The following is a 26,205-nucleotide window of genomic DNA, read 5'->3' as shown; positions in this document are numbered from 1 at the left end:
CGTGGAAATATGGAATATATTCATATGGGTATATTCATGGAAATATACTTGTGAATCGAATGTTTAATTTATAAATTTAAAACTGAGCAGCAATTTTTTGTTTTCGTTGTCTGATGTTAAGAAAACCGTTATGATAATCTCGATGCCTGTTATGTAAATGCTACGAAATTATCATTAAAGATTTAATTAGTGGTGAAAGTGGATGCTGAAAGTTTAAACGTATGTTTGAATTGCACCTTGAATATTAATTATTTATATTATAACATAAAAATTGAATCTTCTTGAATCTATCTCAAGAGTATAATTCGTATAAATATATTTTATATGCACTGGTCAGATACAATATATTTAGCTTAGTAGACCGATAAGATTACAATAAGCTGCGCGATTGATTAAGCTGTTCAGAATGCAGTTTGTTCAAGACTTCAAGCAACCAATCAAACACGTTTCGCAACATTACAACGTCTTGTCATCGGTTTATAACGTGATGCATAGGTTCGAGAAAAAAACCTTGCGATAATTACTTTCTGTGTGGACAGTATTGATTCGATTCTTAAGATCTCAGTATCAGAATTGTTGAGGGTTAACTGATAGAGGAACGAGTGGATGAATTTATAATAGAAAAATATATTGAAATAAGTATAGGTATAGTGTATGCTGATCCAGATCCTCACTCTCTCAGTGTTACAATACAATAGAATACAATAGAATAGGGAACACGTTCATATATTTATAGCAAAGGACATTACCAAAAAGCTAACCTTGGTCTGTAGCTCTAGCTGAAGTTTACAAGAAACAGCAATAGAAATCTACTTATAGTTCTTTTGTTTCTAGACCTTGTAATCCGAAACAAAATTTATATTCAAAGGCACAATAATATGGACTTCTCCTTATTTTGAATTTGTTCACTAAATTCTATTCTCTTCGTAACCGCGTTCTCCAGATCACGGATATACAAAAGAAAAGGTATTGAGTTTTTCTTGAAGTAATTACTTCAACAAGAATCAACGTGTGGACGCCGTTCACAATAAATATAACCAAGAGCGGGACAAGTAAAAGTTCATGGCTGTCACTTTTTCTTTCGAATATGATAACACGATCTACTGCGCCATTAGCTTTGCAAAATATCAAAAGAGTCATTCATAAAGACGTTCTGTTTTCACCGTGAAATTACTAACTTGGTATATTCGTTAACGCGTTCGTTGGGATATTTATTAACCTTACACCACATGACTGCGATAAATAGGGTGTAGAGAGAGAGAGAGAGAGAGAATTTACAGCCGTAAGAATCATTTGATAATCAATTAGCTTCAATTACGTATTAGGCGTATGGTTACACAAGGTCCTTGAAATCTTTTTCACGAAATGTGTTTAATGGAAATATTCATTTTTATGGAATTTTCAAAATGAAATTTCATGGAATCTCTTATTTATGAAATAAAATAGTGTTTACAATATTCTTTCAATTTTTATCATTACTTTCAATTCTAATATTAATCAAAGCTCATTTCTATGCGTGTCTTAGCGACTTAGCAAACTACTTGCAACTGACAATCATGCAATTCATACCAATAAACGCTGATCGATAAATAGATATTTCACCGCGCTGTTTAACCAGCCAACGTTCTACAGAAAACCTCGTACATTATCTACGACAACAATAACTTGTTGGACAAATGACTCGTTCTTCCGAACATCGTGTCGAGGCTGGAAAAATAGTCGCGTGACAACGAGTCTCCGGCTTGTATCAATAAGTCAGTCGGTCCAGTTGGCCGTAGCCGATAGAAAAATATCCCGGCCAATAAATACGGCTGTACGTATCGCCATATGATTTGTAGATCGCATTATACGACACTACACGACGCGTGCGTGCTGTTCGATCGTGTATTAACGCCTTTTATCCTGCTTTTTTTCCTACGGCCTTTCCCAACCCCATCGCCAAACGAGCTGCGTGACCGCGATGATAAAGAACACGTTAATAATTTTTGCTTACGTGTTGAACTGCTTCACCGGGCCGATCTTTGTTTTATATTTTCAACGTGGCAACGCAGATCTTGCCAGCCAACGAATTGCGATAGATCCGCGCGAAGACACGACTTCCTCCGGATTCTTGTCACGCGATACTATCACCACGGAAGCGGGGATGAAATCGTTTCCTCCAATTGAATACTTCACTCTCGGGGAGAACGTTTGATTCGTTTGTCATGCGTGTATTGGAAGAATAGGGCGACTTTGTGTCGTCATGATCTCTCAACAATCATAACATACAAAACAATGAGAAATGAGAAGAACAATCGAAGGGCATACTGCATTTGTCAGTGATTTAAATAAATCAGTAAAAACTAACTCAAAATCAAATCACTTTTTGTAAACCTGAACGAACTTTTTAAATTCAATCGCGCTATGAATTTAATTAATATTCGTAGCGTATTTTTCCTATCATATTTTTCTTCCTCTTTTGTTTGCTTTTCGATCGGGCTCTACCCAAACAACAATACCAGAAAAATCACCAATTCCATATATAAACCACTTCTTTCCGTATCTTTCTAAACATCAATTCCTACTCAATACACTTTCGCTTCTTTCCCTGAAAATGTCCAAACTCCTTACACCGTGGGTGAAACACGGAAAACCAAGAGCATCTGCATTCCACGGAGACAACGAGAGCGGGACCACGCGGAGAATCCTCCCACGCGGCGCGAAATAATTTCTCAAAGAGGACGGGAAGGTCTCGAGCGATCCGTGGACCAACCCGAATCCGCCTACCTGATCCGGTAACAGGTTCCACTCCCTGTCGTGTAGCGGCGTTATTTAAACGCGTACACTCGTTTCGTCGTGCACCTACACGCGTGGCCACGGCCGTGTGGACGTACACACGTTCCGTACGATACGTTCCGTATCGACAGAACGGAATAGAGCTCATGTTTAAATACATACGGTGAAACGTAGGCAGGTACTCTACTCACAACACGCCGTTGGGTATAGGCCGACATGCGCAGGTGCCTTCGGGCTGCCTCGAGCCGAGCATTAAATTCACTCTTTGGACAACGCCATGAGGTGACGGAGAAGCTCTCGAGAAGAATCTCCATAGCTGCTGTGCGTCTCGCGAAATGTGGTTTCCGTGGCACTCGAAACAGAGTTGTGGCTCCAGGTAATGGCTCGATGACGGTGGGCCGTAGTTTTTGAAGTAAAGAAGCAGCCATTTATTTTAACGAGGTAGATTCGTTTTTAGAGCATAGTTAAAAGGTGATAAAGAAAGTTAATTCTTCGATTTCTTGTGGATTTTTTTTGAGGGTAATTTTTATGAAGTTTGGTTGATGATTGATCGTAATTTTCGAGATAATTAAAAAGCAATAAAGCCACTCTTGCGAGTTTTCGTGGATTTTTTGGATGTAACGTTGAACGAGGGAGATTAAAGTGAGTCCGAAGCAGTAATTTGAAAATGAGAATAAGATTAGTAGTATTTGAAGCGTTTATCGGATCCAGTGTTTGTATAATTGTAGATATCCGGAGAGTTATTCGTCATAACGAGACAATCGATGTTTTATGAGCTGTTTAGATATTTTAATGGGCGTGATAAATAGTTTCGGTGAAGTTGATAATGATACGATGCTGAAGATCAACAATGCTAATGCTATTTTAATTGGTAGATTAAAGTGCTGTTTGAGAATCAATAATGTAAGTAGAATGTATAGATAGACCGATATATTGCAACGCTATGATAGTCACTTTGAATCTTTATCTCTTATAATATAAAGAAATATTTTGACATTCCATTGTATGTATACTATACCTAGATATTTTCCTATCCCTATTACGTAATTACAAACGTAAATTTAGAAATAACGAATTACAACATAAAAAGCGTTAATAAATATTCTCATTTTACTTATGTCATCGTAATAGTCTATTTCCAATAGTAACATCTACGCCGTGCACTTGTAAGCTCCCTACCTTGAAATACGATATACAGGAAATGAAGTGTTGGCGCATTGACGCGTTTTCATCCTTTGCTTGTAAAAACACATATTATTATGTTAGCGCAACGATAATAGATATAATTAGCTAGCAGCAATTCTGTCAACCTTACACGGTATAACATCATTTTGACACTATTATATTTACTGAACTGATAATTGATTCCATTATTACTTCTGTTATCGCTTCGCGGATTTTTCGCCTTTTGATACATTAAGCAGACTCGCGTTCACGCGGTAATCTCGTGAAACTTGATCCAGTAATTTTATGTGTATTTCTAATAAATGCCTTGCAGCTTCTACGTACAATTTCAAATTGGTTCCAAATTTTACCAATAGGATCAAAATAATCGTATTTTGTTACAATGCGACAAAAATTTCGAAAAGTTTCGTCTAACGGGCATAATATATCTATAAGAATCCTCTACGGTAGACGTTCGCACACCTTCGTGACCTACTGTATAAGGAAGAATATTTAAACTGATCTACCAACCTAACCCAAACCAAAGCATACTTTGACAAGCCTCGCGAATTGATTCTATAGGCGGAAACTTTTGCATTGAATGCAGCACCGAGTGAAATACCTCGCGCTTCCTCCATAGCTGTCTTCTGGGACTCGCATCTCCAGCAGACCATACGATTGATATTTCATATTTCTCGCGCGAATCTATGAGTCATATTCGAACGTGTGCACATCTGGTTGTACAAGGCGGCCAACGTCGAAGTAGGACGTGAAAAGGTTAACGGTTGTATCCGCGTGTGGAAGAAGCTCGTCCATCGATACACACGAATCGCGTTGTCTGAAACAATAGCCGGCATTCAAGGCTAATCGAAATAATCGGTGGCCCAGAGACGAGCCGTCGACCAGAGCCAGAGCACAATGGCTAATAATATAAGCTGAAAGGTGAAATCTCGCGCTGTGTCGTCGTTTCTTCGACCGTAGGAACGTTTGAACTCGGTTCGTTCGTGACTTCGTCCACGATCGTTGCGGCAGTGTCATTAGAGGGAGCCATTTGAACGCGCGTCGCGATCTCCTGATCGTGCTGATAACAAGCTGGAAACGATGCTCGGAATTCCGCGATAATGTTAGGACGATCGCAACGCGTCCAGGCTGGCCAGGCCTCCGAGGCGTTCGCGCGGAACCGTTTCGACGGATACGGCCAGGCCCGCCGCCAAATGGTTCGCATTCCTGGTACGTTGCTCGCATTTTTCATCGTACATGCTCGATAGGTTCTATGGATACGACGGATACAGTTTACGAATGAATCTGCGCTTAGACGATAAACAAACGTTTGTAGGTAGTTAGGTTGATTTATCGTGGCCGTTAAGCTTGGTATTCACGTGCGACGCAAATATTTGCGATTGAAAGATCCTTCGGACTAAGGCTTTGGTTACAGTGGATGCATGTTTTGACGAACTGTCATTCCGACAAATAAAACATCCGAATACCGCATATCAAGAATGCATACACTCACGAGAATCTATACACATACATGTTTGGTTGCTTAGAAATATTGAGTTTGTCAGAATACGCATCTACTTTAATTATACGTAGATTGAAGCGATAAATTTGTTTCGGCGAAGACGCGAGCATTGACTTCGTCAAAAATTGGATTGTATTACTATCCTTTGCCTTGTTTCGCTACCTTATCTCACGCTATACATTCGAACGAAGGTCAGCCAACCCAATTTCGTCAATTTCACAATACGAACACCGCGAACACACAACGAGCAAAATTAGAATAAGCATCACTTTGGAAAGCGATTTCGTTACCGGCAAGTCGTTACTTTTGCTTTCTTTCTCTCTCTCTCTCTCTCTTTCTCTTTCTCCCTTGTTGGCAGCATCAAAAGGCGCATTCCAGTAAACGACCGATTCTCTTCGCTGTTTCTTTCATACCGTTTGCATACTTATTATTCGGATGCGTTGTCGGCTGCTCGTCGACTCTTTGACGGCTCGGTTGAGAAGTAATTTGGAACCAGAAAGCTTAGTAATTACCATGTAAATCGACTTCGGATTATTAAAGCTCGTAATGTATGCGTCTTATTTCGCACTCGTTACCCGGCTGCCTACCTATCGAGCCTAAGAAGTCGGCCGTGTCCGGGCCAAAAATTCTCTTCGTCGCAATTTTCGATTTATTGGACAAGACTCGATGCTTCCTTTTTTTCATCTTTTATCTTTACGAAACTGTAACCGTATGATAATGCACAGATGTCAGATAAGGTTTCGTAAGGCGCCCGATTAAACGCGTAGCTAGCCTGCACGCCTGTTAACCTGCCTCGTCTTACATCCTCCGCGCCGTTCAGCAACGTTCTTTCCATCTGACACGTCCAATATAGGCGATGCAAATTTTTTTCGCGACGTAGGTGCGAATTTCGAGGCGCATTAGCGCGACGAAATTGGTCTCTTCCTTGGTTGCGAAACAGAGTGAGCTCCGTTTCGTGTACCTTCTGTGCTTCGTTTTAGTAATCGGACATTCTTTGGCAATCGCTTCCTGGAACCGATTCTTTCTCTGGTCCTTCATGAAAATTCATCATTTTGAGGTTAGTCGAGGTTGATGGTTAGCTTGGTCTGAAAGTTCTCGTGTCAAACACGTTAAATCGTTCATTTTGGTGCATGCACGTTGTGCGATTTCCCCCTTACCATATATATATGGTAAGCACTTGGTTGTCGTTTGGAAGAGGCCATGCAATTTGATCAATGTTCGTTCGAAAATGTTAAAATTCATAATTTGCTCGGATAAATTTTTATATAGGAAGATTCAAAGTTCTTGTTTCATATTTTTTAAAACTTGCTACTTGAAACAATTCAAGGCACAATAATAAGTTACTACGTAGATTTATAAAATTTCAAACTTAACTTTCATTCGAAGAAATCACTGAACCTAAACATGTTTTCTTATTACGGTAAACTTTCAATATATCTACGTAGTCTCACCATAGAAACACACATTTTTCCATACTTCTCTATCCAATCACGGACAAGTAGGCTTACCATTTTCCTGTATTTGTAACAACAGATTCGAACGGAAGAATTCTACGTTCATTTACATCGACTACAAGGATCAACGGTAACAGTTAATCATCCGTTATGCAGTAATTATCCCGAAGGAAATATAATACGCGTTTCCAACGCAATCCGTTCCTTTCTCAATAATCACGTCCATCCGCGGAATCAAGCCGTGAGTAACAAGCCGAATGTAACTTCAGCCTCTATGTTATGCATAAGGAGGATAATAAAAGCGGCTAGCAGTGTTGTGGAAGTTTTTCCAATCGTATGTTTCTTTGCCATCCGGGAACATGATTTTACACCGCGCATGTTATATCCGTTTTATATGGTTAACACTCAATCACTGTTGAAACGCGAATCGAGTTTTCGCGTTTTCTCAACTACAAAACATGAGCAGCGCGTTACTGTCACTTCCTGTCTCTATTCTTTCGAACTTCTTACTATGGAAAGAGCGCAGGAAAGCGCTTCAGATTTATTTATTTATTTTGTGCTCGAATCATAATTTAGTTCCACGATTACCGTCCGTGAGATAATTCTCGCCAGTTGTCGTGTTTCTTCAATTCATATCGTTTGAAACAGTTGTGCTTTCAAGTTTAAAATTAAGAGCTTAATATTCTTAATACAACGCGGTTTGCATGCATTATTATTTGCATATCAATACGGTGCAATCGAGAATAAAATGCGAACGTTAACAGGTTGCACGATAATCGTATACTGGTTACGAATGCTACGATAAAAGGATGCTCCTGGAGGCAAACTTGTCCCTGTCCGCGAAACGAGCGCGTTATCAGAGGTCGAACCACATTTAACTGTTGCACGGTGAACATTGTACGATAAACATATGTTGAAATGAACGTAAAAGACTGCAAAGATAGTGGCGGAAAATTTAGTGGTTGAGCGTGGATGGAGTTTCGATACGGCATGTCAAGTTAGTTCAAGAAATTTAGATAGCAACAAAGGAACCCAAGTTGAAAAGTAAATTGTACAAATTGGTATTTGCTTGTCCGTCCAAAAATATGGAAATACTTGTTATTTTTTTCGGATACTCTAATATTAAACGACTATATTTTTGATAATTATTTATTCCAAGGTTTCAAATTAAGGTAAAAACCAATAATGAATACGTTACAATTTTGTTTCCCATAAGCAAAGAACACGCACGTACACACGAGCATCACGCTACTCAATAAGCATTAATTCACAGACGTTACTAGAGGTAGCTACCTTCTGGTACTCGAGAGAACCCGATCCGAATCGCCAATCGCGATAGTAGCCGTGTTCAATGGCCATTCATAGTCGCACGAATTAAAAACCCTCAACGTCGAACTAGCGAAATACGATGCTCGAACCTGTTTCTAATCCAAACGTGGAAACATCGCCCCGCATTCCCTTATCTATAGTTGTCAGCTTCCGCGCGAGGGACCAACCGCTGCCGGATAAACGGAGGTAACGGAGAATCCGTGCGAGCACCGAGGATGCTCGTAATAACAATATACAAGCGGCTGAGTAAAACGGCCATTACACGGATAAATTTACAGATCTCTCGGTTGTTTATCGAGTTCCTTCCAACCCTGCCTCGCAACTATATTTATGCCTTTACACCACCTTAGTCAGCTTTAATCCAGATCTTTATTGCAGCCTACGAAGCTTGTCGTAGGACATTTGGAGTCTACACAATGCGGAGACTTGTCAAAGAACCCGCGGAAATTCTTCGAACGAATTCACAGAAATCACGAATTTACTGTACTTCTGCCGTGAAAGAAGAATCGCTGAAAATTTTTTCCGCGTTTGATCCAGTAAGATGTGCGAATGGAGAAGTTGTTGTTTGATTGCACGCTGCATCATTTTATAGATGGTTGACCTGATGCCAGTTTGGTGGTTGCAAATGGTTTATTTAATAGTGGATTGACTGTTCGTAGATTTGGTAATTACCGATGAATATGAAAGTAATTAAAAAGAAAATTATTAAAAAGTGTGAGTTGGTTGGAACCCAATGGTGCTATTATTAACACGATTTTCTCTATTGCCTGATAGCTGATTGCTTTCTTCGCTAAATATTAATTTATCGAAAGGTATATTTCCATTTATTTGTCACTTAACCAATGCTAATAAAGCCAGTAGAATAATATGATTTTTCGCGACAATAGGGATTGTCAACTCCCACTTCCTCTTTCTGCGGACGCATGAACAATAAAATGAAGGTTATTATACCAAAGGATAATGCAATAAAACGAAAAATTCGATGCAGCAGGTTTAAAGACCTCCCAGTTGAGTGCCACGACGAGATGTACAAAAGACCAAGTAAAGCTCGACGTTTTCCCTTCGCGACGGAAGGATTTGCGGATTGCACGGTAGTTTTCTTCGTGAAATATCTTTTTTCTTCCTTTTCTTCTTTCCTTGCAGCTGCCGCTGGATGACGGTACAAGCTGGAAATTTATTCAAAGTATTTTTCAAACCTACTCTCGACACAAATTTAATATTTTTACGAATAAGATTAAGCGCGAAGTTAAGTAGCTACTATTTGGTATAATTGTTTGGAAAAAGTTTCGTAATATCGCTATACTGTCGTGATACATTGTGAAGTAAATTTAATGAATAATTCATCGATTTATCTATAATTTTAAAAATAATACGTTGAAACGTCCAGCAACATTCTTCTAATTGCAAATTAGTATAGTAAGAGGCTTGGGAATAAATCAAAAGATTATCACTTAGATAATCCTAAACGTGGAAACGTGAGACTGTTACAAACTACGTTTAATCGTCCATCAGAAATATTATTGCTTAAGAATTCTAGGCGATTTGAGTTTAACAACGCTAATCATCGGTAATTTCTTTCTATTCGATGCAATATTAATGTTCAAGGTAACAAAATGGTGAAAAACACAGTGTGATTATCTCAGTCGCCGTCACATGCTTTTCTTCGTTTCCATCATAATCCTATCACTTTATTTATCCCTATTCAATCGCTATATTATATCACTATATTAATTTCAGTATCATTGTATACGGATCGTTTCTTGAGAAACCACGTACGAACCTCAACGAAGTCGATTAAAATTTAACTTCTGCGCGACTCGTGTAAATTTCCGTCTTCAGTTTCAAAAGCTTCGATACTTCCAAACCACGACCGAACATGGATGATCCTCGTCGAAGTCATCGACTAGAAATCCCCAAAGAAAACGTTTATCTAATCGTTTCCCCTATCCAGTCGACAGATTTTCGCGAGAAAAAAAAACGCAGCGGCTTGACTCGGTAGTCAAAAGGCCACGTATAAATCACGCGGTGGCATCTTAGATAATGACAGTCATACGGCGGGCTCGTGTGCGCCGGCTACGACGGCTGATATATTGTTCGGTGGCCGGCGAAGGTAGCGGTTAAAATTCTTCGCGAATGATAATCCGGCTTCGACCGGGAGAATCGATGCGTGCACGATTTCCGGGCTATCGCGATCGGCCTGTTGCATCGTTAGGCGGTAACACGGCCTAAGTAATCATCGATCGGAGAAATTACACGCTTCCGCTTGTTTTTACTTGCGCCGGTCCGCGTTCCCGGCACACTGTTGCTGAGCCGGTGGTAACATGGTACCCCACAAAATGGGGAACATGCACTCCAGTTCTCGGCTGCTTCCCTTAATTCTGGTTATTTAGACTTGATTCCTTTTACTGTCGTCGATCGCTGTTTTGGTGCAATGAGAGGATCGAAACCGAATATTATCAAGAAAACATGAAATTATATACGGGATCTGCGTTTTTTTCTTTTCTTTCTTGAGTGTTGAGTGTAAATTTGGTTGATGAATGAATTGTGGATGATGAATGGAGAATCGAACAAGCATCGATCGAGAATCAATGATTAAAGTAAACCGATTGTTTTAAGAAGTGATGCTAGTGGATAAACAGTGTGGCTCATTTTCTTCGATATCTTTGTACGTCGAAATCTTGCTGGATCTTTTGGAAAGGTATTTTCGCTGGAAGTACGTGGTTAATGGTAAAGTGTACATATTGTTTTTTCATTCGATGCGAAACGTTAAAAAAATGGCTGTTATTAAAACGAAGACTGATATCAACATAGAAGCGGAATTCGACTATTCCGTCAAAGAAAACACTTCCAAAGTTTTCTTCTTCAAAGTATTATACACTGCAGCTAGAGAATTAAATGTTTAAAACACTGTCTAAATTATATTCGAAATAGTTTTAAAAAAATCAAATTACACGGAAGACTTCCTTCGATTACATTAGTTACAGTTTGTACAAGTTTTTACGGCGAGATAGATAATATTCAAAAGGAAAAAAAGGGGAAGCAAGGAACTGTTATATTCAGTATGTTATTATTGCTTTAACTCTGTTACGTTCTTTAAGTCAGTTTCAACTTAATTATGCTTTTCTGTGGTTAAAAAATTATATATCTAATATTGAAAATCCCTAGGATTAAAATAATCTTGCTCCGTTTCGAAGAACACAATATTCTGCTATAAGTTGTCGTATCAGAAACAATGTTCGTGATTTATCCATTTGCAGGATAACTTTATATAACGAATAGAAGATTGAGTTATTAGTAGATCCTTCATCGAGGTAGTTTACGCGTTCTTCTGTAGGAAAACACACATTGAAGTAGAAGATAAACGACCAGATGCAACGATGAAACAATGTTAAACTATTCGCACGAATCGTATGCAAATTATCCTGAGTGACCGTTTTCGTTGGCGGGCAAATTGCGAACGATTATGAAGATTACAGGTGTCGTAACCACCTTCTCACTTGCCGTTCAATTTGTCGGAAATGAAGAGATTTTTGTGTTTTATTACACAGTAATAAGAAATGCGTAGGAGACAAAACCACCTTGCAGCGATGTTCCTGTGTTCGTATAATATATTCTGCACCGTAAATCTTCACGGAACATCAAATATTATGCCGAACCTCTAATCCTTGCGATTCATTTTTCTCTTTTCCTTCTTTAAAAATTTGTTAGGATATTTGAAATTTGTTATCTCGATTTTCTTGTTACTTTTACTTTAATCCTTATACAAGAAGTTCTTTTGCGAATTGCGTAAGAAATAATCGAGTGTTCGTATAGTGTATAAAAGTATCTATTATAAATTTCATTACTAGTTACGTGTTTATGATATCATAGCTGTTCGAAGTACCAATCTTCAACTCTCTAAAACCAATCATCATCGAGTGCTAATCAAAGGTTCACGACTGCGAGTCACCTCTAACAACATCGAAACTGATCGAGAATTTAAGTTACGGCTGTTCTTCTCTGACAAGGGTACGCTTTCATAACCAGGCGTAATTAAAACTAATAACGTGCGTTTCGGCTTCCAATCAGGAAGAGCACGTTCAGAGTCAGACACGAAAACCACGCATTTTTATCGGAGGATACCCCATGCTAAGTGAAAGTCACGTTATAACCTTTAACTGTTTGTTTAATTGTATAGTAGCCATTATTTTAACATGTAGAAAGTATAGAGATCAAAGATCTGTGCAGCGATTAAAGCTTTGAAAATGTCAATTTTGGATAGAGGAAGATCGACGATTAAACATTTAAGATAATGATTAATAGATTTGGATGACGATCGATCCTTTAAAATACCTTAAAATGTTATTTTCTGAAGAAAATGGGTTATAGGTACATATGTATTATGATCAGAGTTTGCAGATGAGTTTTATACGTTACAAGAACGAACGATAGATTCAGAGATAACATTCGCGCGAAGAATCGTGTCGAGAACGATCGTGGATGATTTTTACGGGCGCATCCCCTGGAAATATGGCTAATGGAATATGCTACTCTATAGATCCTGGAATTGGCACGGAGGTAAACGCGTTTCATTGGAATTTTGCGTACACAAAATAGTAACATCTCAGGATTACGTAAATAAATTATCCATAACTTTATGCTACAACATCAACATCGGACGATATTCGCCTATTATCCTTTCCGGTGTTTCTACGCAATGCGCTTTTCTATGCGCTCTCAATGCGCGAATAGAGTACTGAGATATCCTTTATAGGCATTTCAGAAATATTAACTCTTCGTTATGCGTTTATTATTTCCAGACATCTTTTTTATTTCATTACTTGAACCGCTTGTAAAGATTGATTTACAGCGAGTTTGAAAGATTGTTAATAGCATAGATAAACAATTCTTAAATGAAATAAATTCATTCTATGATTGTTATTTGGTCTGCTGAATGTTTCATATTTGAGATATAATTTTGCTTTAAGTAGTAATACCATCTAGTATTAGCTAACTAATATGAAACCATGGCGTGTCATGTTTCAAATCTGATTATCATACACAGTACAATTATTAATTTCCTCCAATTGGATGAAATTAATCTGATGAATTTTCTCGAAAAAATTAAGCAAATTGTTCCAAAATTTCAATTTCATCCACCTTCTCTCTAGTATAAAAAGCTACTACTATCCAGTTCAATTGATCCAAGAGTCTCGTAATCAGATTAATCCATACATCAATTTCGTCTAAAACATACCTGGCTTTCATATATCTAATCTATACAACAATTTATTCACTGAATCCTACAGTACACCTGCTACAAGAGAAACCATTCACAGGAGAAAATTTTCTTACGTGGACAGGTATCGGCACGAAAAGCGGTTAATGGAACTTCTAATAGCGTCGGATCGCTGCATCGAACAGTGGCAGGACTGTAGTTATAGGATAGCGTGGTCACATCTCAGGATCCCGCGTAGATTTTTCCTGAAACCCGTTTCGTGACCTCGCACATGGGCTTGTATCTTACGACAATCCTGCCTACGCGTGAGCACGTCTCACTGGCCTCTGTCCCCGTTTTCGAGAGTGGTCAGCGGCATCGCTTCCTCGAACGATCACGATGCCCAATCAGAGAGGAGGAGCACCGTCGATCACTTATCTCGTGCGCGATCCCTATCTCGAGATAACTTTTCTGATAATTAGATCGTTTAAATGATCGAAAGATCGAGATAAGGATTTGAACAAAGAATTATCCATGATAACGATAATAAAAATGAAGAAAGTGAGAATAAATCAGTTCTGTTGTATTCTGTAATTTTAGCTTGTTACGGTATCAAGAAATGTTTTAACGTTCATCCGAAACTTCGAAGGAATAATGATTTGAAGTATGATCTATTGAATTCTATTGCGATATCTTATGATCCTTTCAAAGAACGACGCTATGGAAGTATGTAGGTATTTCTATAAATTAAAAGTAAAATAAACATTTCCCTATGTATAAAATTAATTTTAGCAAACTAGAAGTAAAATGAAAATAAGATAAAGAAAGGGGGAAGAGAGTCGATGATGACATTCAGGAAAAATTGCGAATACTTATGATGTTCATCACCTATCGCGACCTTTTGTATTTTAGCAGTTTTTTAGTTCAAAATTCAATAAATTAGGGACTACCTAAGAAGGAACTAAAGTTCACTATAAAGAAAGAATCAATCAAGGACGTGCGAATGGTATTCGTGGATCGTTCAGACGGGTAATGGAGGATTTTATGACGAGCGTGAAATTTAGCAAGTATGATGTCCGTTGAAAAGCAACATCAGATAAAATAACAATTTTAGAGAAGTCACGATTTACTGCTCTGCTTCGTCCAACGATTCTTGGCTGCATTTTTCGACATCCTTTCTTTCTTCGCTTGAAGATGATGGGAGATATTGTTCACCGAGACGTCGATGCAATAAACGTATGAATGTTGTTTTTAATGTCCCGTTTCTAGATATTTCCGCTACACGCCACTTGATGAATACTTTAAAGCAATGTGTGCGTCGTCTTTACGATAGCAATTATAACGTTACAGTATGACGTAATAAACGATTATGCGCGCTTCGTTATGCGCTAGAAGAAGCCTGATAACTGCTTTGAGTTACATCCCATATTGCGGTATGAGATAATTTGTACTAACAAGCTATCATTTTTAAATAACCCAATATGTTTAGAACAAGTTGTAGAAAGGCCTTCCTAGATTAGAAGAACGGCTATTACAATTTACTGCTTTTCTATCATTAGTACAAAATTACATGGATGAAATTACTCAGGCTCCAAAAATGTTTATCGCAGTTACTAGCGAAATTAAAAAAAAAAAGAAAACTTCGTAATATTAGAATTTTTTTATATTGCCAATTACCTTCAATAAACCGTACATTATATATTTCTAGTGGTCTCAAACATAACATTTTCAATGAAAAGACATCTTCTACTCAACGATCGTTTCATTGGAACAGATAGAGCCAAGGGAAAGGGATCTCGATCAAACAAAATTTCTAACTTCGAAGCACTTTTCCATGTTCCCAGTTATCCCCAATAAATCATACAAAACCACTATCTTCAAATATTTCTAAAGACGTAAAACGTAAAATTTCGATTCGAGAAACACTTCAGAAACAGGACAGTCTCCGACTCGAATGAAGGAAAGGGTGCTTTAGCTAAATAAGGAGCGGTCGTGCATCGAGCTTCCTGGACTGTAAAGATGACGCGCTAATAGCTTCGTTTTATGATAGTCCTGAATCCGGACACCTGATTTGTTGCCGTATGTCAGAGTTGAATACTCTCACGACAGTGGAGCAGGTATAACCATGCGTAGGCGGACACTTCAACCGACAGCTGGTCTTTCACTTGCCACGTGAGAATTTAGTTTCTACGCAATGTAGTTTGAGAGCCGTCCGTCGAACAGGGTTATGGAATACGTTTTAAAAGAGGATAAATGTCACTGAAACGCTGCCACATACCACCGGTCTATGTATTCTCAAGTTTCGTGATATGGCATCCGATATATTCATTTTTCGCGTCGAGTCGAAATGTCTGTGCGAACAGGGAGAAATAACGTCGCGCGATCAATGCTTCCACATGTTATTAAGTGTTATCGATGTTAGCTTCGATTCCTTTTTGTCGGAAACCATGACGTGTACATTCACGTGGTTTTGAAAGGAAGAGCTCCGCGACTCGGTTTTCAGCTTTCATAAATAGTTTGAAGTATTCAGAATTGTATATACTTTATGATTTATGAACAATACATTTAAAAATTAATTAAAGAATTTTCGTTCAGAAAGTATTTACTATATAAACACTCTTTTTGAATTTTCATTCCCATGTTTCTCTTTAAAATAATCCTATACATTAGCTGTATTCAATGTCGAATCGAATAATGTGAATCAGGAAATGTAATCAATGATATTAATCAACACGGCCAATGTTCTTAAAACTCAGCTGTTTATCGCAAAATAAATAAAATCGTTTCTTAATGTGAAAAAGAGAGATGAAAAGGAAAAGACTTACATCATCCCTGTCCTCGTGGAGATCATCGTCGGCGCTCTCCTCGAGGACAAAGCCCACGTCGTTGTTGTTCCTGGTGAGTGAGGGCAATTTCCTGGGTGTGAGCTCCTCGCCGTCTGTGTCTCTCTTACGCTTGCCGTCTCTATGTTCGTTCAGCGTGGTCTCATGCTCGTCCAACATGTCGGTAACCATCAGTTCCGACTCGACGCTCGTCGGGGACACGACTTCGTCCAGCGGTGACATCGTCGACCTGTCGGCTTCACCAGCTTCCAGCACGGACATGATGAGCCACTTTTCCCGGCACAGATGCTTCCTCGGTCACGATCACCAGAATTCGCGGACAGTCGGGTCTCGTCTTCGACGGGACAATTTGCGTCGGTTGCCAAGAGGTGGCAACGAGGCACCTCCACTCATCCAGTGAGTACGGACGCACGTTCATAGAGCCTTCCTTCGGTGCCCAATTCCCTTTTCTATTCACGTGATCGTTTGTTCGACGATTCGTTTTGACGATTAAATAGATACATCTGACCAGGATGTGTTTTTTTCAATGATGATTTATAAAATTATTTTAATAGACAGCGCTGCTATTAAACATTCTTAAAAGGAAACTAATTAGATTGTCATCGATGATCGAGAGTTTCCTCCCACGGTTTCAATCTGCGACACGATTCCAGGTCTATTAATCACTTTCCATTCGAATCGATCTTCTCCTATGAACATCGCTTCGTTGACATTTTATCAGAGTTATACTCGTTGAGACTTCCTCCCATTAATCACTTTCTTCTATACGAGCTTGTTTCCTCTTCGCGCATACATCTGCGTTTATGTTTGTTAAAGCCACCAGATTTGGCGAATCCCGATAATCGAGTTCGCGTTCACCCCGCTCCAAGACAATGGGCTGATAAATCGCCTGTACCCGATAACGGTGCCGCTCACCGCTAAACAGGACCCCGGCCAGAGCACACCCAATTTTCCAAACCAGCCTGACCCTCTTTTTCCCCTGGATGATCGGCCGCTGAATCGAGCAGGAATACCTGCTGCCGAGTACTTGTATACGAAACGAGAAACTTCGCGAATTCCGATCGTGAACAGGTGTTTAAAGATTTCGACTCGATGGTCGCGGAGATGGAATTAACGATTATTTGGAATTCGTTAAAAATCCTCGTTCGAGTGTCTTTTTGTGGAGTGATACGCAGGAATTATGTTTCTTTGCAGCTTGATCGAAGCTCGGTTTGTGGTTTAATTCAGATGATTATAAAGTTTGCACTCTTTTGGCTTGTGTTTAAATATATTCTGAACCCAAATTTACCGGAGGTAGTAAGATTCGTCGACGAAACGATCGACTTTCAGTCAACAAGCGACTGGAACGAAATCGCTTCACGTGTACGTGGAGCACGCAACTTTAAAACCAGACGTAAAACGATCCCGCGGCGCGCGTCTCTGCGGGCATTAAAGTCTCTGACTTTCCACCGGTTTCGCTGATCAATGACGTAGAAACCTGAATTCTTGCGGGCGATCTCTTCGTGCAGTTTAATAACACGGTCGTCACCGCGTAACTATATCTTCGTTCGGTGTGATTCGCATTAAACGACGCGATCGACATCGTATCGTCGCTCGAAAATGTGAGCGAAGTCGCGTTGATCGATGTCCATGACTGCGTGATATTAGCAAAAACTATAGTATGACGCACGAAAGTGACAGAACGAATGCACTCGCAACGAGTCGACGCGATTAGATCATTCGGAAGAAGGAGGCGGTTCCGCGAGAGCCGAGCGCAAATGTCCTGAAAAGACGTAAAAACGTAGCCAATTGCGAACAGTCACGTGGCGAGTCAAGCTCGTGACGTACGTTCCTTGCTTACTACTGTTCTAACATTCAACTTAGCCTGTTTGGCCCGATTTCACCGTGGAATCGAGTCGCGGACCGCTACCGGTAATAGGATTGCACCTATCGATACCCGCACTCTTCCTATCGGCATCACGATTTCTGATTTCGATGCTCGAAACCTCGTGCACAACAATTCGCGCATGTTCATAATTTATGTTTTAATTGATCAAAAGTGTTAAATTCTGGCTTCCTTTTCTGTAAATGTATTCGATTAAACATGACAGTTTACGTATTGATTTCTAAAATTATCACTGATAACAAGTTGATGTCGATGAAGCTGTATCTATCACCTCGTTCCATAACACGATCACCAATCATCGTTTCCATTCATTCATATTTTTAGGTAATCACCGATCAAATTTGTTGTCCTTCGATGGGTCTGTTAGCGTCTCCCATGATAGCCTGAAACTCCCTGGCTTCGCAGACACAATGTAGCAACAAGTAACACACGCGTTTTCTTTATCGATGGCCGATACGATCCACATCGGAAACAACGTGAGCCGGTTTGCAGACGTAACGCAACAGATCAATATCCACGTCGAAACATCCTCGGGCGAGAGTGCGTTGAGAGGAACGGCGAATCCCTCGGGCGTCGTGCGACGGATGTTGACGTCCCACGACGAAGATCCGCGGTCTCGATCTGAGTCACGTGGCCGCTAGTGTCACGTGGGGGCGGAGAGGGCGGTCACGGTAGCACGAAGACAGCCACACGAGACCAAGAGGGAACGGTCGAGAAGATAACCTGCGGACTCCGGATCGCCGTGTAACGTGTCGCAATTTTGGAAAAGTCGATGCGCGAAAAGTCTGGTAGAAACACGTAGAAGCGCGCGTATTCAATCGAAGGTCGACGAGGACCGATCGTGCGACACCGCGTTGCCGCGCGCGCCTCTCGAGAATGGCCTAGAGGCGAAAAGAGGAAAGGATCTCCTCGAGTGGCGCCGCCCGCGGCAGGAGGGGGCAAATCTCTCTCCTGCTCTTGTCGAGAGCAAGTGTTGGGCCCGCACGATATGCCCGCTGGACCACCACCACTACCTCCGCGTCCTCTCGGCCACTACCACCACCACAACCAGCATCCTCGGCCACCACCACCGACGCAACGCCGACCACGCTACCACGGCCGATGCCATCGGTATCACCTTCACGAGAGAACGCCGTCGCCGTCGATACCAGCTGTCCTCTCTGAGCGAACACACGGTCTCCCCTTCTCTTTCACGAGCTTCCTCAGAGCTTCTCTTCCTCGCCATGACTGTCCACCGTCGTTGTCGATGATTCCCCACCTCGACAGGCAGCGCAGCAACTTGTCTCCGTTCAACCACGACCGAGAACCGCTCGTTGCCTCTTTGTCTCGCCGACCGTTGCTACCGTCTCATGCTCTCAAGACATCGTATCAAGATAGATATGGACGATATCTATCCTATTCCCTAGCCGGAAAACCCACCGAGAACCAGCTTTGTTCTACTATTTACCAGTCCGAGTCTTTGCCTCGTGCACGCGTACTCGATGTCCTTTTCCCTCTATCTTTTTCCCGATCCACTCCCTTTCATCCTGCTTCTATCTTATTCATGCACGATTCCATTCGATCAACTTGGTCCTTCCTCGGAGGAGCATGCTAGCCTGTACGCTTTCTTCATGCTTGTTTTACTCTGTCTCTTGTATTCTCGCATGTTTTTCTCTATAATAAGCGATAATAAACGGGTGGAAGAGTTAAATAGGAGCGACACACTCGCGATTGCTTCACACATGCTTCGATATTTTCCATTAACGGATCTCGGAATGGCAAGGTCCGTCTTCCTCGCTGTCAGTTTCGCTAATTTTCGCGCCATTACTCTCGCTATCAGTCGGTTCATGTGGTATGCGGCGGACGATACCACCGCCGTTCATAGTCGTTCACGCGAGTCATAAGCTCGGTTTCACGTTGCGTGTCGACGGTTTGCGCGAACGCGTGGCGTTGCTGTGACAGTAGACGTCGACACCTCGAAGTTTATTCCTTGGTCACCGGCTTTAAATCGCCACCAACTCCTTAGCTTGTGCGATACCTCGGCGAATGCGTTCCTCTGACCGCTCGCGACCGTTCGATCGACTGGTAAATTGCGCCGGACCGGTCTCACCTTCTCTCCCCCTCGTACACCCTTGCTTTCTCTATCTTCCTCCGCGACTATCCTCGTTCTCTTGTCATTCTTCCAATTAGCATCCTGTAAGTAGAGCTATGAGCGATTCGAATGTTTCTTCGTCTCTTCAGGATACGCCTGAATGCTTTTAGCGTGTGTTCGATGAATCGAAGACCGGACGTGAGTAGGGATTGTTTTACGCTGCAAAAACTGACGGTATGGTAAACGTGACGATACTCTGTCGAAGTTGTGCCAATGATCGCGATATGCCGGTTGCAAGTGAAGTCTTTTAAATGGAACTTCTAGGATTAATCGAAATGTTATGATGCTGCTCGTCGTAATTGAATTCCGATGAATAGTTAAATTTAGTAGATTGGATCTTTTCTCCTTTTAGATGTATTTCTATCTTCTCTTAAAATATGACGTGATCATAAAAGACGTATCAGTTGATTGATATTAATCTCAAAGTAATTTGAAGCTCCGAGAAAAACCTGTAAATTTTGGAATTGGAACTTCTATTAACTTTGATACCGTTAGAATACACCATAAAACTCAATTAAAATCGCAATTTTCATTTTGTTCCCTCGTAACGATTAGGAAATCGTATTATTGTTGATGTCCGATATTTTTATGAATAACGTGCGCATGCTGAAATAAAGAAAAAAATGTCGGCATCCTGTGACAGGATCGCATATAGGGGAACATTCCTCCATATGTTAACCCAAATATGAGCAACGGCGAACGTGAAATAAGACGCTCATTAAGAAAGAATGTTTTGTTGGAACAGTTAGCGGCGGTATATAATTTAAACTGCAATAAACTTGCTTAGAGCATACGTTGTTCTGTTACCTCATGTTCTATGCCGCGACTTAATATTCGCGCAAAAACCAACAAATGAAACGAAGCTAACAGCTCCGATTGCGGATTTATAGTGGAATAACTGAACCGTAATCAGTCGTGAATTACGCGTCCATTGCTAACGATTACGTTATAAATACCAATTTGCCAGAAATATCTTTGTTGCATCTATTATTGCCTCCAATCATAGTATCATAATTATGAATGTTCTTTCTCGAGAAAATGATCATGTCAGAGTAAATGAAAGTACTTAATACCTTTCAAAATCGCGTCTCGTCGATTACACCGCGATATTGTTGAGTGACAATAAATATGCCGAATTATTTGATATGAAAATTTTTTAAAAGCATACCAACATTCAATTAACCACTTTTCCGTTGTCTTATTAAACTCGTAGCATTATATTTCTTATATAAAAAGATAAATTAAAACATTTCACATAATATTTTGCTAAAATATTTCTCACCTTTCGTATTAAATGTGACTTTAATCCATTCCCTTTATATTTTCATCGCGTATTCGCAAAGCAATCCTCGCTTCTGAGATACGCACCCTTATTATCGCGAGGATCGATACCTGGCTTTAACGAGTAAAATTATTCGGGTTAGATGAATAGTAACTGGCAACAACGGACCTTGGAATCGCAGTTTCCAAAGGAGGCTGGTCCCTCCGGCATGCGAAGACAGATCGGCTTTTTTTTCCTCTTCCTCCTTGCACATTTCGCGCACCTGTCCAGCCTCGACGGACACTGTTGTGATTTCGTTTCCTACAAGTTTCTTTTATTTTCTTTTTCCTTTTTCAAGCTAAATCATCTAAGTGATTTTAATTACGTATGAAACTCCACGCTAAGTGACTGTGATGTAATTCCATTTCTGAGAGAAATTCGCAGCGAATCGTAGGCAAGTATTGACGAATTTATGGGATGATACGTGATAGAGATTCGTTTGTGTGTATGTACAGAGCGTAATAACATTTGAAAATCAAACAACTAGAAAATTGTTCGATACTCTTTAATTCAGCTTTTGAAAATCCCTTTATGATAAATAATAAAAGAATTGTCTCGTCCACTGATTCTATTAATTATCGACAGCGACTTTCTTAATAACAGTTATCTAATCAGACATGATACAATAAAAACTTTCGTGTAAAGAAGTTTTTATCTCGACATTGTAATTATTTTGAAATTGTTCCGATAACGGAGTTACTCGTGCAAAAGTTATCGAACGAGCACAGAGAAGCAAAAATCGGTGCGAGAAAGCCACCCACGTACGTAATTATGAGATCACTGCCGAAAACAGCGTGGATCCGTGTCCAATAGGGAAGAAAGAGGCGACCGTGTGGGGAACGAGCAAAAAGGAGAATGGTTAACGAACTCGTTCGACGCATTCCCCGTGTCAGGATACAAGGGGAGATACGTCGGCCGTGTTACAAGAACGCTGCTCGATATATCGTGACGTAAGCGGGGGAATTTCGAGGAGAACGAGCGCGACGCGTTCGAATGCTTCTATGAAAGTGGAACGCTGCGCGTTTCTCGTGATTTACAATGTGTTACCTGAATAAAAATAGACCGGGGCGTGCTCTATAAACGAGATATACGAGCGTGTAAAGTACTTGGAAATTTGAAGCAAAAAACGAAAAGGACGAAATTCGAAATTTGCAAGAGTTTTGCTTACGCGCGGTTGAATATTCTGTCGCAATTTGTTGTAATTTCAACTTTCGACGACAATTCTGTAGTCAGTTATCTGCCGTTATGATCATCATAAATCTGTTTAATTGCCGATAAAATATTTTTAATTGGAACTCGATGATATACTTGAACCGCTCAGAAGTCAAACTTATCAATTTCATATTTTATGAAGTTTTCAATTGCACGAACCAGGCACATAATTAGAATTTAATATCTTAAAAAAACAAACGACGTATTGTCACGAATTTATTTATCGCAAAGAGACGATGTAAGGAGATCACAAATTCCAAGGTAAATTTTAGAACGTAATATTTTTAATTTCAATTTATTTCGAATTTCGTTGTAATATTTCATTTCAATCAGCCCTAATTTTAATTCTCCATATTACAAAATTTGTATCCTATTTCTCATAAAGAGAAAATGAGATGTGCAAGCTTCAACGTAATCTCATTTTACCATGCTGCATTAATCCTTTTCTTTTTCTTTTCCTCTTCTGATCTCAATATCTAAGCTTAATTACAACAACGTCAAATCAACAGGCGTACTATTAACTCCCTAGTATCCTATCACGAATCCATTCAGGAACGATAAAAAGATCCAAACAGAATAGCAATAGACGCGACAGCTTACCCTATTCGAGTTAATGTGTATTCGCGTGCCGAACGCGATCGTCGAACGGCACAGCGCGGCGCGATACATTTTTCAGATTAGAGAAGGATTACTCGATAACGGTGAATACGTCTTTCGGGTGTGAGACGCATTGACGTTCCCCGGAGAAATCTTTGAGCATATTTTCACGTCTCTTGTAAGGGTGTCTCTGCCGGATGCAGATAGCGGCGGCCGTGTCCCACAATATGTGGCCACGTATGGGATCCGCACAATGTCCCTGATGGTAAAGGCCATCCAACCTGTACGATACGACATAATACTGGCTTGGATAATATATTGCTGTACAAATGGCACGACGTCCCTGTCGCCCCGGCCTACCTGTATCCGCTTATCTCCGCTCGATTTTCTCGCCAGCGTTCCCGTCGTTTACATAGACTCCACTCGCTTGATCTACTCGCCTTACGTTTTCGGGACATGTGAAAAATCAGCTCGCTCGAAGACAATTTACATTCGTCCTGTGTTTCTTCCGTCTAACTTTAATCCAGAAACCGACAAAATTTAGTAATAGTTTCACGAAAATTTAGTTATTTCTATCTATATTTGACTTTAACCAGTTAATTGTTTTTGACGAGTATACTCGTCACGAGTAATTACAATTTGCTGTTTAAATTGCAATTTAGTAATTGCAGTAAATTGCAGTGATAATATTACGAAATAAAACAGTAATTTCATTACAACCTAATTGTATATTATAACAGCTACATATACTTTACGTTTGACGAGTATACCTATCATCGCTTAGTTTTTGCGACACATTTTAGGTATACATTTTTCAAAGATGTTGCAACAGATAACTAGTTAGGAATTATGATGCCTCCGATATTCGTCATTAGAAGAATTTAGAGGTTCTCGCCTAATTGTTCTATCCACAAACTTATTTACATCCTTTGATCAGATTTTCGCTCTCTAGACGTAAAATTGTAAAGATAAGGATTGCTAGGAAACCGAATATACTTCGTCGCTCTGTTTTTCCCACTATCATCTGTATTTTCATCTGTACATACTTTTCTTCATGCGTGTAACAAAGTTGATTTATTAATATAATTACTACTTATATATTGTAATAATAGTAGTAGCAGTATTATTGTATATATGATTTATTAATAATGTATAGTATTGTATATGCAAATTTGGTAGATAATACTCTGTGCAGATTACAACCCCTTATACATATGTATGCATGCGATATCAGTATGATTTTATTAAATAGTTTTTTAGGTTTACAACGTAGGAAGAACTTGATACATGATAAATTAACAAGTATTTAGATCGGTATAATTTCCGCTGCGAATAGTAGCGGAAATTTGCTTAATGTATATCTGTCATTTAAATACATTCTTTTTCATCTGTTTTTTCAGTTAGTACATAAACAACATGTAATATGACACTACATAGGCGAAATAAACGTATGAGAAATATAATTAAATAATTTAAGCTAAGATAAGCGAGAGAGCTCTAGAGGATATAAGAGGATTTGATGAGAACAGGGTAATGAGATTGAAAAGAAATCACGAGTGTACTTTTCCAATGTTACAAATTAATGTAGCGAACTGGCTAAGGTATGTATACAAATTTTAACAGTTGTATGCTCTTACTTGCTTTTTGTGTCTGCGTAATCTTTTTTTCTACTGTATCCAATAGATAAGACTATCTATCATTATGGTACTCATAGAATCAGGTACTAAAGTGTATCACGCATATATTAGAGAAAAAAACTGGTGTGACGAGAACCTCTTTAGTTGTATCTGTTTTTTTTCGCTGACAAATACAATTTCCATTTATTAATAGGTACTTAATTAACACGCATTTCATTGACCGCTAGAAAAAACATTAGAAAAACTATATTCGTATAAACGTGTATATGTATTTGGGCAGAGAAAGAAAAACGGGATACCATTAATCATATTTTTGCGTCGTTTAAAAGCACACTATTGGAAAAGCATAGAAAGTACTAATTAATTTATATCAATGTTCTGTCGAACGTTTAACGATTTCGAACATAATGTAAAGTTAATGATACAAAATCAAAATAATAATAATGAAAATCATAGAATAATCAAATATCATTTTTTCGCTTAAACATCGATCGACATGTTCTATAACATATCATTTATACATATACATACACGCAAGTATAATATCAGATAAGATAACCATACATCGCTGAGTTCCATTACTTTTTAAAAGATAATACTGCTTTGGTTAAGTAATTCATATTTAAATTTCTGTAGTGAAAGAAATCGAATAATAAAATCTGTTGCCACATTGAACTTTCACTCTTTTTCTCTCGATTCGCGTTTTAGATTGCTACTTCAAAGCGCTAATTTTTTTCCCATTAAATTTCGTAAACGTTTCTACTCGCGACCGATCGATCGAGTTAGCGCAAGACCTGTGAACGAGCAAACGGGAAACAATTTAAACGGGAAAAGCAGAAATAAATGCGAGCACTGATTACCAGAAAATCACGTTGCCAATTGCGTGTCGCTGGATTGGACGTTACGATCGCAATCACGACCATCTGGATCTGATCATTGCTATTTCGTTTCTTATCCATAGTCCAGTGAATGATAATGGTAAATAGGCGTGGCTTGTTCGAGATTTGTTATTACAATCACGTCTTCGGCCACGCGATTAGAGTCGAATTGCGCGAGTCGCTTCTAATACAACCACCATTCTTGCGGAATCGAGTCTGCAGCCAGCCGATTTCGTTCCAACTCATCGTTCTCGCAACGC

General features: G+C 39.6%; 1 protein-coding gene across 4 annotated transcripts in view; it reads right to left on the bottom strand.

Moving 5' to 3' along the window:
- LOC117231804 (transcription factor AP-2-epsilon) overlaps positions 1 to 26,205 on the bottom strand; it is a 200,058-nt gene that overhangs the window by 65,502 nt on the left and 108,351 nt on the right. For 2 of the 4 annotated variants that reach the window (XM_033490595.1, XM_033490596.1), the window contains exon 1: positions 16,267 to 19,121. The exons of the other annotated variants lie outside the window; for them this stretch is intronic. In XM_033490595.1, coding sequence (XP_033346486.1) covers positions 16,267 to 16,545 — 279 coding nt within the window. In that variant the 5' untranslated portion in view covers positions 16,546 to 19,121. Of the gene's footprint in view, positions 1 to 16,266; positions 19,122 to 26,205 lie in introns of those variants that run through there. 4 annotated transcript variants of the gene reach the window in all.

The sequence above is a fragment of the Bombus vosnesenskii genome, unplaced genomic scaffold (genome assembly GCF_011952255.1).
Source record: "Bombus vosnesenskii isolate JDL3184/JDL3185 unplaced genomic scaffold, Bvos_JDL3184-5_v1.1 scf7180000013274, whole genome shotgun sequence".
NCBI lineage: Eukaryota > Metazoa > Arthropoda > Insecta > Hymenoptera > Apidae > Bombus > Bombus vosnesenskii.
This window is presented reverse-complemented; position numbering and strand designations above follow the sequence as displayed.